Source organism: Eurytemora carolleeae, unplaced genomic scaffold (genome assembly GCF_000591075.1).
Source record: "Eurytemora carolleeae unplaced genomic scaffold, Eaff_2.0 scaffold67, whole genome shotgun sequence".
In the NCBI taxonomy this organism is placed as follows: Eukaryota; Metazoa; Arthropoda; class Copepoda; order Calanoida; family Temoridae; genus Eurytemora; species Eurytemora carolleeae.
The window spans coordinates 176,737-192,117 of NW_019396097.1; the positions used below are offsets into that span (position 1 = coordinate 176,737).

A 15,381-nucleotide genomic window follows, 5' to 3' on the forward strand; every position below is an offset into this window, starting at 1 on the left:
GGTAGATGAGTTAGAACTGCATCTACTACATCTACATAGATACCTTGAGTGTTGAGGGTAGATGAGGTAGAACTACATCTACTATATCTACATGAAAACCTTGAGTATTGAGGGTAGATGAGGTAGAAATACATCTACTACATCTATATGAATACCTTGAGTATTGAGGGTAGATGAGGTAGAACTACATCTACTACATCTATATAAATACCTTGAGTATTGAGGGTAGATGAGGTAGAAATACATCTACTACATCTATATAAATACCTTGAGGGTAGATGAGGTAGAACTACATCTACTACATCTATATAAATACCTTGAGTATTGAGGGTAGATGAGGTAGAAATACATCTACTACATCTATATAAATACCTTGAGTATTGAGGGCAGATGAGGTAGAACTGCATCTACTACATCTATATGAAATGACGTATCAGTAAGGTAGCAAGGGAAGGTTACAAATATTCCCAGTGTACGAAGACAAGCACTGTGTGCGGCCCTCTCCTAAAAAAAAAAATTTTACACCCTCGAAAATGTGATAAAAAGGGGAAATCATTTTTAGCGCATTTTGTAAATTCTTTTCTTCGCATGATGTTAGAGCGACTAGGTTGTTTTAATGATGAAAATATGGACGGTTTCTCCTACCTGGAGTTTAGAGTCTGGAGTTCCATCTTGTATCTCGTTAATCTTGCATTGCCCGAGCACGAACGTAATGCAGAGAATCCGTTTAGGCTCCGGGAGCTTGGAGAACAGGCTCGGACCTATCTCCGCCAGACAGTCGCAGAAGGCGGACCTGATGTTAGCACTGCCGTGCTTCTCCAGCAGCAGGAAGTTGACCGGCTTTAAGAAATCGATCCAGAACGCGATCGTCAGGTTTTTCAGCCGGGACTCGGGTTCCTAGGTAAGATCCTCATAAAAAAGTTGATGTTTCTTGAGGGAGTTTAATAACAACACTAAATTATAATTCAATGAGGGTTGAAGATAAAACCTCTAGAATATATAAGCTTTAAAAATCCTCAAACCATGACTCCAGCTTTTAATACATTTACAACTTCTGTCAGATATTTGGCAAAGTTTTTAATAAATCTAGAAACGAACAAAACTTCAAAATTATTTTTACGAATTTAATGATATTTTTTGGAAATATTGTCTTTATTTTCATTAAAACTTATTTTTAATGAAAATAAAGACAATTATCAAAATAATAAAATAAGACACTCTTTTTACATTACAAAAAATAAAGATATAGGGATGAGAAAAGTTTCTGACAAAGACTTAGATCCTATTGAAAATTGTACATTTGAGAAGTTAAAAGCAGTGTCGATTAAGTCTGCTTAGCAGTGTCGATAAAAGTGAGGTATGCGGAATCTTACGCACCATTAAATGAGAGAACTCATCGGTTGAAAACCGAACAGAGGGAAAAAGACCAAATTTAACAGAAATCAAAAGTGTCCACAGTGGATATTCAGATTAAGCGATCGGCTCTGAATAGATAAATATTTGTGAAGTTTGTTCCTGAAAGTGTGAAGAACAATGGAGGGATCTGAATCCTTTAGACTAATATCTATCACAGACTTTACATCAGTCGCGTTCTTTATAAACATCTAAACATTTTCATCAAGTTAAAAATATCTGAGACAAGTCAAATCAAATCAAATCAAATCAAATCAAATCAAATCAAATCAAATCAAATCAAATCAAATCAAATCAAATCAAATCAAATCAAACCATATCCAACGATATTAAATAGTTTACGAGATTGCTTAAAATCATAATAAAATGCAAGAAACCCTCAGCACAAATGAGGGCTATGGGGGCCATAACTTTATATTTAAACATACATGTTGAATTTTCACACTTTTGGATCCGTAAGGACGCCAAAATAAATGTTTTATTAGTGCGCAAAGATGTAACCTCTAAGATTTGGTTGTCAAACTGGTTTTAATAATTGTTGTTTGATTTCTGAATTTTGTCTTGATTATACTTGTCTGAATTACACTTCATATTGTTATAAACGTATTAAAAACTTTTCCTACAATAACAATAACAATAACAATAACAATAACAATAACAATAACAAAAAACAATAACAATAACAATAAAAACAATAATAAAAATAATAATAATAATAATAATAATAATAATAATAATAATAATAATAATAATAATAATAATAGTAGTAGTATGATATTTTTGTAGTATACCTGTATATCTAGTAGTGTAAGAACGGAGAGGGCTTGTAGAGACATATATCTTACATTGTTATCTGACACTAGGCTCTACGATATATAAATATTAATATTTCAAGAAATCTATCTAGTTTATATTAATTAAAAATAAACTGATAAAACTAAGCAATTAATGACCAAAGTAGATCTGTAAATCCTAAATTTATACAAAATAATTTTTTAAAAATTAAATTATCAACCTCTCAACCGGCCAACCAACCTACCAACAAACCTACCAACCAACCAACCAACCAACCATCCAATCAACCAAACAAACAACCAACCAACCAACCAACCAACTAACCTCTCAACCAACCAATCAACCACCCCACCAATATCACCTGTGGGACTGGAAGTGTCCTGGGACGGATAAACCTAAACATCTCCCTGGAGACTAGCTTAAGATCAGGTATATTAGGACCATGAGCTAGAGACACGAACACAGAGAGAACAGCAACCTTTAAGTAAATAAATATAAATAAGTTACAGAAAAAAACATATTTTCTCATTTTTTAAATGCAAAATTTTAAAATTTATTAAAGTGAAAGCGAATTTAGGAAATAAAAAAATATAATGCTTCAAAAAAGGAAGGAAAAAAAGTGAAGAAATAAGAGAATGCGAGAAAAAAACTAACGAATTAGAAAATAAGAAAGAAAATGGAGACAAGAAAGTTATAAAAACAAGATTTAGACAGAGTGGAAGAAAAGAGAAAATTAATAGAGTCCAACCTTAAAGAGCGGATTCCTATATGAAAAATAATAAAATATAGAGGAACAGGAAGAAAGAAAAGTGAAGGAAAAAGTGAGAAAACCAACCTGAATAACAGGATTTCGTTCCCTCTCCGCCAGTTCCATTAATGAGTTGACCATTCTATCCACTAGACCAGGAGATAATCTAAATATGGAGTAAGAACTGTTATCTCTGGGTCTGTATGTTTATGTTATTATATAAGAAAGTTTCAGATTGTTTTCACGATATTCACAAGGATGCATATTGCACAGATCACATTAATATGCAAAAATTATTATCTATATAATAAAACAAGATATTCGTATATATATATATATATGTTGTCTATAGCCGGCCAAACGGCTGGACCGATCAGGCTGAAATTTTTTGTGGACACTCAAGAGGGGCGACGGGGTGTCAAAGGCTAAAAAAATCTAATTTTTTGTTCCAAAATATTTTTTCAACATTTTTTTTCAAATTTTTTTTACGGGCAACTTCAGCTAGTATTCAATATTTACGCATATCTAGTGCATTACGATTAAATATAAAGGACATTTTTTTTCTTTTTTTTGGGTATTAATGATAACTCTCGACATTTGCTTCTTTTTTTTAAATTTGACCTTTCTGTTTTTCTTTTTTTGTAATCTTTAATGGGCTCTTTTAGTCCCAACAATAGAAACAAGAACAGATAAGAATTTTTTACATATTTATCATATCTGGCCCAGTTTTTATATTAAACGGCAAATCCATTTCCATGGAGAAACAACTCTTTGGCTAAAAAAATGTTCACGAATATCAGTTCTACAAAAATTGGCACTAAGTAAAAGAGGATTTTTTGACATTCTTGTAATTCTATTGAATGTACATGCTAACATTAAAAACCACGTACATTTATCAACCTTATTAACACCATGAATAATTTTATAGGTTTCAATTAAATCATAGCGGAGTCTTCGACTCTCTAGGGATTGTATAATATAAGTACCTGGAGTAAGAACTGGTTTCTCTAGGTCTATATGATTTAAGTACCTGGAGTAAGAACTGGTTTCTCTAGGTCTGCATAATATAAGTACCTGGAGTAAGAACTGGTTTCTCTAGGTCTGTATAATACGAGTACCTGGAGTAAGAACTGGTTTCTCTAGGTCTATATGATTTAAGTACCTGGAGTAAGAACTGGTTTCTCTAGGTCTATATGGTTTAAGTACCTGGAGTAAAAACTTGTTTCTCTAGGTCTATATGATTTAAGTACCTGGAGTAAGAACTGGTTTCTCTAGGTCTTTATGATATTAGTACCTGGAGTAAGAACTGGTTTCTCTAGGTCTGTATGATTTAAGTACCTGGAGTAAGAACTGTTTTCTCCAACTGCTGCGAATAGTTTAAGAAGCGCCACATACTCTGTGTTACCCAAAGGTTCCTAAAAACCGTAGGGTTAGATTTAATAGTTTATTTAACAACTTTCTTTACGTCCAGGTATACCTGAGACTGAGAGGCATAGCGAGTTACCCTTCTTTGAAGGTAAACGCCATACCACCTGGGAATCATTTACAATGTGACCCACCCGCGCGAGCATAAACCATTGCACTATGCTTTGCTAAAAAGCCGGACCGCCAATATTAGATAAGTCCGGGTCGAGGGGTAGAATTCTTGTAGTGTTGGCACTACCAGCAGCAGCATAATAATAGATAGATACGAAATAATAATAATAAAAGATAATTGTACGTTTGAAAGTTAAATGATAAAAAAAATATTTTGAAAATTCAAGGACAAAATGAAAGGCTTGTTAGAAATAAATGACAAGAGAATTTGGAATTTTTTAAATTGCTAAAGTTTTAAAAAAGAAAATGCTACGGGTTATCCTATACGTTAATCTTATTTAGTAACTTCATGGAGAATTTTAAATATAAACCCGAGATTGAAAATTGTGACAATAAAATTTGCCTTTTAAATGGACGAAAAAAAAGCTGCACTTTAAATGGAGGTTAAGGAGCTTGAAATATTAGGTGTACAGTCCCTTTAATTTTAATTAATTAATAATAATATTATAATTATAATTAATTATAATAATATTATAATTATAATTAATTATTATATATGTACTTACCAGTATTCTGGTGAGCAAAATTTTGTGTAGGTTCAACATGGAGAGCGCCAGAGCAGAAGAGAGGGAAGTGTAGCTCGTATCTTTTTCCTGATAAACAATACAGTGAGACCCATTACTGTGGAATAGGTAGACGACTGTTATAATTTTAAATAATAGTGCAATGAATATTGAACATTGGTTAAAGGTCGTCTTCCAATTCAAAAATATGTGATGCGAATTAGAACTGGGACCGAAAATCCCAATTATGTTGTTTATTTGCACAAAAAGCTCCTCAGTCAATTCGGCGAATCGTTTAATGACGATTGACAACCAAGAAGTATGGAATAGAAGGGAGATACAACTGACGCAGCCCTACCATATGATTATGCAGATTATGCATGCTTTACAGACGGATACTCCATTTGTATGATAAATATTCAGAATAGGTTATTGTATACGCGGTAATTGTACATCAGACAAATATTTCTTATGAAGTACCGTCTCCAAAGCAATTACAATCATATAGTAGGGCGTTTTGAATTAATGGTTATGCCAGTTTGAATTAATGATTATTGCGCTCACTGGTCTAATTTCCGTTTAAACTTATTTGTCTTATTCAAAGGATATTTCTAAAAGTGTTTGAAGGATTACTTGACACTGTGAACTAGAACTAACCTGATGCTGAGCAAGTGCTCGAAACTGATGAGAAATAACCTGATGCTAAGCAAGAGCTAGAAACTGATGAGAACTAACCTGATGCTGAGCAAGTGCTAGAAACTGATGAGAATGATTAAGAAAATCCACGAGAATGTTGATAGAGGCCATTCTTAGTTTCTTACAAGGATGTGACAGTAAGGAGGATATTCCATTCTATGAATGAATATAATCAAACAAAAAATATTATGAAATATCAACTATATACAAATGCGTCAAAAAATTATCAATGATTATAGGTTGAAATACAATACCTGAATGATTTGTTTGGAATTTAATTGATTTTTTTAATAATCCGAGTCGAATGTTGCAATTTTCTGAATTTATATAGACAATTTTTAACAATTTTCTCATTTTAGACGGAACAAATAGAATTAAGATTAGTAGCATTCACCATCGATAATTTTTTTTCATAGCCCCTTCATTTTTTGCGAACAGTCCGTTTAACATTGTTTCTCAGATGAACGTTTAAGGGCCGCTATTGTGATGTGGACATGTTTCTCTTTAAACTGCTAATAGAGGTCCACTTGAAAAGCATTGGAAGTACTTTTTTATTGAAAAGCGTCAAATTCCACTAATATAAGATTAAAGATCCTACCTGCATCGGACAGTAACATTTATCAGGTAGGAAAATAAACCAGTAGGAGACAATATCTTTCTAAATCAATCAACAATCAATCAATCAACCAACCAATCAATCAATGATAACATTTTAAAATATTAGAAAGAGTGTATTTTTTGTATTTAAAATAGTAACTGTTTAAAAAATAAGGTTTAATTTATAGAATAGCCTGTAGAGAATAGATTTCTTATCAAATCTGAAATTTATAATCCGCGATGTTAAAAATTGTTATTTTGGGAATAGAATTTTCAAGAGAAAATCCAGTAGTCAAACCAAAAAAGATTAAACTAACAATAAAATTTAAAATAGTTCTAATATTCTAGAATTTATATAAAGAAGATATTTTCTTATCGATAATATTCTAGTTTTTAAGTAAAATAGACGCATATTAAAATATGATGTGTAATTGATTGATTGAACCTTATGGCACTTTTTCACGAGAACATCTACGGCAGTTAATGCTTCCTTCTCAATGAATCCTTCTTCCTTCCGCTTCCTCGCATCAACATCACAAATTAACTCCTAAACAATTTTTATTGTAAGCATGTTTTTGGACCGATTTTAATGAATTTGATTTTGAGCTAGGTCGCGGAAATCTGTCGAATCAAATACTTATCTGTTGTTCTGCAGTGAAGTAGTTTAGATCTTTATGACATAGACAATCCTGAATTCAAATACTTAACTATAGTTTATATCTATAGGATATAGGCAATCCTGAATTCAAATACTATAGTTTAGATCTATAGGATATAGACAATCCTGAATTCAAATACTATAGTTTATATCTAAAAGATATAGACAATCCTGAGTTTAAATACATAACTATAGTTTATATCTTTATGACATAAACAATCCTGAATTCATATACTTAACTATAGTTTATATCTATATGACATAGACAATCCTGAATTCAAATACTTAACTATAGTTTAGATCTATATGACATAGACAATCCTGAATTCAAATACTTAACTATAGTTTATATCTATATGACATAGACAATCCTGAACTCAAATACTATAGTTTATATATGACATAGACAATCCTGAATTCAAATACTTAACTATAGTTTAGATCTATATGACATAGACAATCCTGAATTCAAATACTTAACTATAGTTTATATCTATATGACATAGACAATCCTGAACTCAAATACTATAGTTTATATCTATATGACAGACAATCCTGAATTCATATACTTAACTATAGTTTATATCTATAGGATATAGACAATCCTGAATTCATATACTCAACTATAGTTTAGATCTTTATGACATAGACAATCCTGAATTCAAATACTTAACTATAGTTTATATCTATATGACATAGACAATCCTGAATTCAAATACTTAACTATAGTTTAGATCTATATGACAGACAATCCTGAATTCAAATACTATAGTTTATATCTATATGACAGACAATCCTGAATTCAAATACTTAACTATAGTTTAGATCTATGGGACGGTCCACATTTCTTAATTACCAATTTATTATACGTAATTGAACCATCTTAAGACCTAGCTCAAATTCACACAATCTAGTCTGTTATTGTGGGTTCATTTTGAATCTTTTTGTTGGATCTCACTGAAAAGAGTGTATGGTTTTTTGGTATTGACTAAGGACCAAATCAAAGAGAAACTATTCACAATTTCAAGTAAAAAAGTATCAGAAAGCGAGAAAACGTTTATAACACTAACCTGATCTGAATACTCTGAACCTGAGGTATCCGTGCACGAGGATTCTCTTCTGGGCCCATCCTGATACATAAGGTTGAATCCAAAAAATAAAGCAATAATTCTGATCGAGATTATGAATATTGAAAACTTGTTTCATACTTTTTAACTAAATTGTTTAATGTTAATTCATCTCTTTTTTTGTGTAGGTTAAAGGTTAAAGATAAGGTTTAAATTTTGAAGTTAAAAAGACGTTTAAGAAACTTGACACCCTGAGAAAATTGGAATATTGCAACCTGGTCAAATCATAATTTTTCATGAAGAATATTTAATTTAATGTTAATTTTGATATTGTTTGATAAAGTACCTGAGTTTGAGTAAAATAAAGTTTAGTTTGATATTGTTTGATAAAGTACCTGAGTTTGAGTAAAATGAAGATGAGGCAGATTAGTTGGAACCAAGGATATCCCTTCACTGGATTTATGCAACCCGGAGAGAACAAATAGATAACCAAGGATCTCACCTAAATAAATATGTTAAGATAAATTATACAATAAGCTTTAATACAAGGTTCCTTTCAGAACCTATTTGAGTGAGTCAATCTGACCGACTGATTTTATATTTGGAAGAAATCTTACAATTTGGAAGGAAACCACGTCAATTTGGACGGATACCACGTCAATTTGGAAAGAAACCCTGCCAATTTGGAGGGATATGCCAATGGGAATTATTGGGAATATACCAATTTTTGGTGAAAATCTGTCAATTTTTTAAATAAATATCATGAACAAAATTACCCCGTCTTAAACCAGAACTATTTTAAGCTGGCAGAACCCCTGAAGTGATAACATAATATCATGGATATCATGACATTTCATCAATTTAAAAAGGCTGTAGATGTAATCTAAATAATCTAAAATTAAATACGTAAAAGGAATAAGTACTACAACATCCCCCCCCCTTCATCCAGGTTGGTCTTATTTACCTAAACACCCCCCCCCCTTTCATNGGTTGGTTTTATTTACCTAAACACCCTCCCCCCTTCATCCAGGTTGGTTTTATTTACCTAAACACCCTTCCCCCTTCATCCAGGTTGGTTTTATTTACCTAATCGATCTCCGATTTTCTCTGCTGAACTGCTGACAAAGATTGTCAGCAGTTTTAAAATATGCAGCGTCTCCTCCAACTTCAATATCTTATCTACCCTGGTAGCAGCATTTATCAGCTTACATAAGAGGTCAAGTAAGCTGCTTATCTGTTTAGATTTTAAGTCTGGGAGCAGCAAAGAGCAGCAGGAGTAAAGAAGGCGGAGTTTGCTGATTCTTTGAGCAGCTTCCAAATATTCAGATGACAGGTTATTATAATCATCACTGAAAAACAAAATTATCAAATAATAAAACTAAGTTTAACTAATTTAGAATATTCAATCAACCTATCAAGAACCTTAAAATAATTCCTCTAGCAGTGATAACCAGAAAACTCAGAAATAGGTAGACGACTTTCTAGCAATACTTCAGTCTACTTGATAGTGTTACAAAGCATTTTTACTAGACACTTATTAAATCCCTAATTCAGTGAAATGGGTCTGTTTTCTAACACTATTGCCGTTTGGACTATCTGAAGTCATAACTTGAGTGTAAAGTCGTCTTCCTATTTCAGAGTTTTCTGGTTATCACTGTAGTATAAAATCTCAAAATTATAGTTTTTATAAATTAAAAGAAAATCCATAAAATTTTCGTTCAATTAATTTATCATTTTAATTCACCAACAAGTCTATCAATTAATTTTAAAAATCAATATATTTAATCGATTAATTGTTTAACCAATAAATCTCAACCTGATAATATTGATAAGCTCTGCAACCAATTCTGAATTTGCGACCTCACCAGGTTTTAGAGCTCCGCTCGTCTTTCCGCTGGATTTCATTAGTTTTTAAGCCACCGCTCAAATTCTTTAAATTCGGTCTCAGTTACGGTAAAATACGATATTTATTCTTGATCGAACAAAGGTTGTAAATTGGGCATCCTTTATTAGTGGTTACTTAATATTACGTTCCTTTGTGTACGTTGGCAAGACATTCCAAATATAAAGCAAACAATATATTTTACTTTACTTGTCTGCTCTCATGATATATTTATGCGTAGGGTTTTATTCATTTTTTATTATTATCACAGTATACACAGATTGCGTTACATCATTTTTAACTCGTATCATTCCGTTTTTAATATTTACATTTCTTATTTAAAAATAGTACTTCTATCACAGCGATTCAATGAGTTCTTAAGTTTCCAAAAAACTAGAAATTCCCTGAGGTTCTCTAGTATAGCGAGAAAGGTTTGAGGTAGACCCGGGATAAGAGCTACAGACCTCAGCTGATCCGAGGTTAGACCAGAGGTCGACCTAGGGTCATAGGTCCGACCACGCGGCATTTTTAAATTCCTACCAATGGATAAATCGCAATTAAAAATTTATCTTAAAATATTGACCTGAATTTTACTAATACTAAAATTACTAATTTCCCCTCAAAGTCCTGAAGTCAAGGGCCATTCTTATCTATTGATGATTAATAGACATAACTTTAAGTTTAAAAATTTGTAAATATAGTTTGATAGCATAAATGGAAAACTGATTTTTAGAATATTTTCCCTTAGAATCTCTGGAAATCAACCCCCCCCCCCCCATCAAACGACCATCAACTGTTGAGCTTAGAAATGGGCTCCTCACCTTTATTTTCCTAAAAACCGGAAGGTCATTTTTATTTCCTAAGGTTCTAGATTTATTGCATCATTATCTGAAATATTAATAATTTGAATAATATATTTAATGATGCACTAACGAGCTTCCGACAAATAAGAAATACATGTCGGAGTTCAAAAATTAAATTTATTGAAAAATTGGAAAAATTTCAATTCTAGCATCCAACTAATCATGAAAATATATCCATGTTCAAAAATTCCCAAATGATTCCAGTTATAGATATTTTTAATCATAATAGCAGTAGTATAAATGTTATAAATTTACACTATTAAGATATTTAATTCAGAGAGTATATATTTTATAGATCTAAAGCTCTAGTTAGTAGCAGCTGTCTGCTTGAGCTTGTAGTCCTTAAGAGCAGCTTTAATAGCATCTTCAGCCAGCATGGAGCAGTGGAGCTTGACTGGGGGCAGGGACAGCTCCTTAGCAATATCGCTGTTCTTGATCTTACCGGCTTCATCCATGTTCTTGCCCTGAAGGAGGCAAACCAGTTATTTCGTAGGTTAAAATATATATAAATACTAGCTTAAGAACCCAGCGTTGCCCAGTGTACTCTAGTTACTCCCGCCGTTTAGCCGTGCTTAGTCGCTCATTACGATTTTAACTATTTATCCCTGTGGACCCATTTAACTTAGAATCTCAAAACTACACTGAGAACATTCCCGTGGTTTTCCCGAGTTCCCCAATCAAAATTTGAGGAATATCGGTCAATGGGTTCATGAGTAATGATCGGACACCGAGATTATTACCTCATATATGTAGATAACATCCCCTCCCCCATCAAAAAGTAAATAACAGTTGAAGAATGAGTTAGAAATTATAAAAAAATAAGTTAATTGTTTAATGAGTATAAAAAAAATTCATGGCCGCAATTTTCAAAAGAAATTTAAATTAAATTATAGTTTGCTTTCCTTAATCCATTCAGTAGCAAGACTGCTGCTAGCGATAGCAGAGCCACAACCAAAGGTCTTAAACTTGGCGTCAACAATGTTTCCGTTGTCGTCAACCTCAATCTGAAGCCTCATGACGTCACCGCAGGCTGGGGCTCCAACTAAACCGGTTCCGACATTCTTCTTCTTGGAGTCCATCTTGCCGACATTTCGCGGGTTTTCGTAGTGGTCGATAACCTGAGAAGTACAAAAGGTGAATAACAGTGGTATAACATGACTTCAAAAATTCAAGCAAATGAGTACTTGATATGTGAAAAAGCAGGTTTCTATTTCCCCGATCTTTTTTTGATCTGAGAACAAACTTTTAACCTAATTCATAAGTAATGTAAGCGTTGCCTCTCTTTAAAAAGTTTTAACGTTTTCAAATTTAAAGATAAATGACTTAAAACGGCTTAAAATCATAATTATTAGATGAGAAATTATTTATAATTATCTAAATGTGAATATAAATATAAAGGTGAGTTCAGTATTGAAGAGCGGATACAGGGTGTCCCACATCATATTAGACCGAGTCAATGGGTCTAAATTACAGATTTAAAGATTGAAGATAATCTAATATAATATGGGACGCTCTGTACAAACCGGAATTTTATTAATGTTGGAGCTGGTAATTCCTTTCACTAACAGACATTTAATGCGAGTGATGCTGGTAATTCCTTTCACTAACAGACATTTAATGTGAGTGATGCTGGAAATTACTTTCACTAACAGACATTTAATGTGAGTGATGCTGGTAATTCCTTTCACTAACAGACATTTAATGCGAGTGATGCTGGTAATTCCTTTCACTAACAGACATTTAATGCGAGTGATGCTGGAAATATCTTTCACTAACAGACATTTAATGCGAGTGATGCTGGAAATTCCTTTCACTAACAGATATTTAATGCGAGTGATGCTGGTAATTCCTTTCACTAACAGACATTTAATGCGAGTGATGCTGGTAATTCCTTTCACTAACAGATATTTAATGCGAGTGATTTTTAAAAAAGCAGTTTAAATAAATGATGATTTGTTCTGTAAAATTTATTTTTGGTTCACAATTCCATTAGAAAGTTGCACAGAGCGACAAAACATTTTTGACGTAATTTCCATGACGAAGGTTTGTCGCATTTATATCTTGAAAAGAGATATGTTCTAACAATTCCCATACTTCTCTCTGCTACAATAATTCAGCAAACGACTTCTAAAGAGAAATCTTAAATTTTTCAGTTTATAACAATGACATCTACATCACCAAAAAGTAACACTTAAAATGGAAGATCTCTTGAAAAAAAACGTTAACAGTCCATTTAAATCAGGATGACACCCTCTTACCTTCTCATGGTAGGCTGCACTAGGAACAGTTTGGACCAGAGGTCTCAACTTCAGGGCTGCTCTCATCATTGCCATTTTAGTTTTTATATTTTCTGAAATTAAACAATATAATTTATAATTCATTATTCATAATTCACAGCCCATTAAATTTTAATTGGACGAAACATATCGTCCCTCAGCAATTGTCATATCTTCTTTTTGGTAACATTTGCTGATCCTAATTCAGAAATCTTCTTTGACTGTTTGATAATCTCTGAATGGTGATCAACTGCACCCTGAGGACCGTAAACTACCTCGGCCCGGTTCAAAAATGATTGAATATTCTTCTTCACAATATCGTCGATGAACAGGTTTGCAACGAATGAATGATAAGAGCTCCGAAACTTGAAGGAAACCGCGAAATCAACTAAAATACTAATTTAAATAAAAAAGGGAAAATACAAATGAAATCAGCAAAATTTGAAAAAAACCTTTTTTTAAGTAATTTAAGTAATTACTAAGCTAGGTTTAATAGAAACTAAAAAAATTAAATCTGACTTAATTTTTTCACATTCTAAGGATGAAAAAAAGTTCTGGTATTATATCCAAAAGCTGATAAATTCGAAAGATGGTTTCCCTGAAAACTTATACGTAGACTTGTGCTTCAACGATAATGAAAGAAATTTCCATTATCAAATAATAGATGGAAAAAAGGCGAAATCTTCCTAATTCTAACTCAAATTGAGGATTAAAGGGTACCGTCGGTAATCAGATATGGCATTGCGTCAACAATGCGAGTGGTTTGCATACCTAGAGTATGGTTTGGATTCTCAGGCAGCGGAGTAAACTTCCAAACAGTATGAAGATGCTCAAACAAATTCATATCTGAACAAAAAAAATGTTTAAAAAAAAAAAAAATGTGCAATGTGCATTGTGCAGCAATGTGCATACATAATCGGATTTTTTCAAAAACTTCATCAAATCTTAAGCAAAAATAAATCACTCGTCAATCTTCTTATCCATGACTACAAAAAAAATATGAGCGGATTGATAAAGCCAAACTAGGGTATACTTGAAAGTAGGTATCCGGTCTCACTAGTTGAGAATAATTGTTAGAACTGTGTATAATTGTGCTGGATACTAGACTGCTTGAAAATCAAATACCTTTACACAGTGCTGTGACAAGATATGGTTTAACCAAGGTAACATGGGAGGTGTAAGATATATTGAAGAATACCTTTACACAGTGCTGTGACAAGATATGGTTTAACCAGGGTAACATGGGAGGTGTAGGATATATTGGAGAATACCTTTACACAGTGCTGTGACAAGATATGGTTTAACCAGGGTAACATGGGAGGTGTAGGATATATTGGAGAATACCTTTACACAGTGCTGTGACAAGATATGGTTNTAGGGGGGGGGGGGGGGGGGGGGGGGGGGGGGGGGGGGGGGGGGTCAAATCATTTAATTTTTATCGTTAAAAAAACCATTTCTTTGTCTTGTTTTTTCAAAACTGATAAACAGAATAATACCTTTTGATAGATTTTAAAAAAACTTATCAACGGAATTCGTTTAGAAAATCAATTACATTTTCAAAATTGGCGGTGAAATAAAAATTCGGTCTTAAACAAAATGACGAATGGCACAAACAGAAAAAATAAAAAACGGAAAACTAAAAAAGTTACTAAAAAAACATTTTTTAGCGAATCAAACCTGAGAGTTACAACAGATTTTTTACAGTAGGGGATAAAATTCTGATACTCTTCAACCTGAAAATGTTTAAAATAAGGGTTTCAACGTTTTTAATAATCCCCCCGCCTCACCCGTACACATTCAAAACACTCAAAAAGATTTTGAAAGTCTGCTTGACGAAATAACTAAACAAATGGGAAAACAAAAATGTTAAGTTGAGTTTTTTTGTTCAAAAAGAGTTAGTCAGTAATGATTTCGTCAATTTACGAGGTAACATTCTTAACTTCTGTGGAAAATTAAGGATGTTAAATCAAAATATACACCCCTGATGCTGCCCCCCCCCCTGACCGGCCATTTCCCAAAAAAAGGCCAAAAATATTACCTGAGAGACTACATGAAATAACTGTTCGCATGAATATCCCACAACCCTCTTCTCATTCCATAACTTAAAAGAACGTTGAAAACAAAACAGCATTTATATAAATTCAGTTTAAAGGGAGTATTGTGTAGACGTACTTTTAGGTGCCCCTGGACATGTCCGATATACAACGGTAACCGTTAAACCTTAGGTCTTGTCGCCTGAGCTAAACTGATGGAGGTATTCCTTGACTCCTATCTTCAAATTCTTAAT

The 15,381-nt window shown here is 32.7% G+C and overlaps 1 protein-coding gene across 1 annotated transcript; it reads right to left on the reverse strand.

Moving 5' to 3' along the window:
* Positions 1-373: 373 nt before the first annotated feature.
* Positions 374-10,872, reverse strand: LOC111694846 (uncharacterized). The gene is made up of 17 exons (XM_023463884.1): positions 10,777-10,872; positions 10,360-10,491; positions 9,890-9,967; positions 9,160-9,422; positions 8,469-8,575; positions 8,077-8,136; positions 6,794-6,895; positions 6,350-6,409; positions 5,791-5,907; positions 5,059-5,145; positions 4,295-4,371; positions 3,044-3,122; positions 2,570-2,686; positions 2,205-2,279; positions 1,516-1,604; positions 646-1,086; positions 374-504 (listed from the first exon to the last, which is right to left on the reverse strand). Exons 2-16 carry the CDS (start codon positions 10,479-10,481, stop codon positions 1,017-1,019), a joined length of 1,503 nt encoding a protein of 500 aa, XP_023319652.1. The 5' UTR covers positions 10,482-10,491; positions 10,777-10,872; the 3' UTR covers positions 374-504; positions 646-1,016.
* Between the last annotated feature and the right edge of the window lie 4,509 nt (positions 10,873-15,381).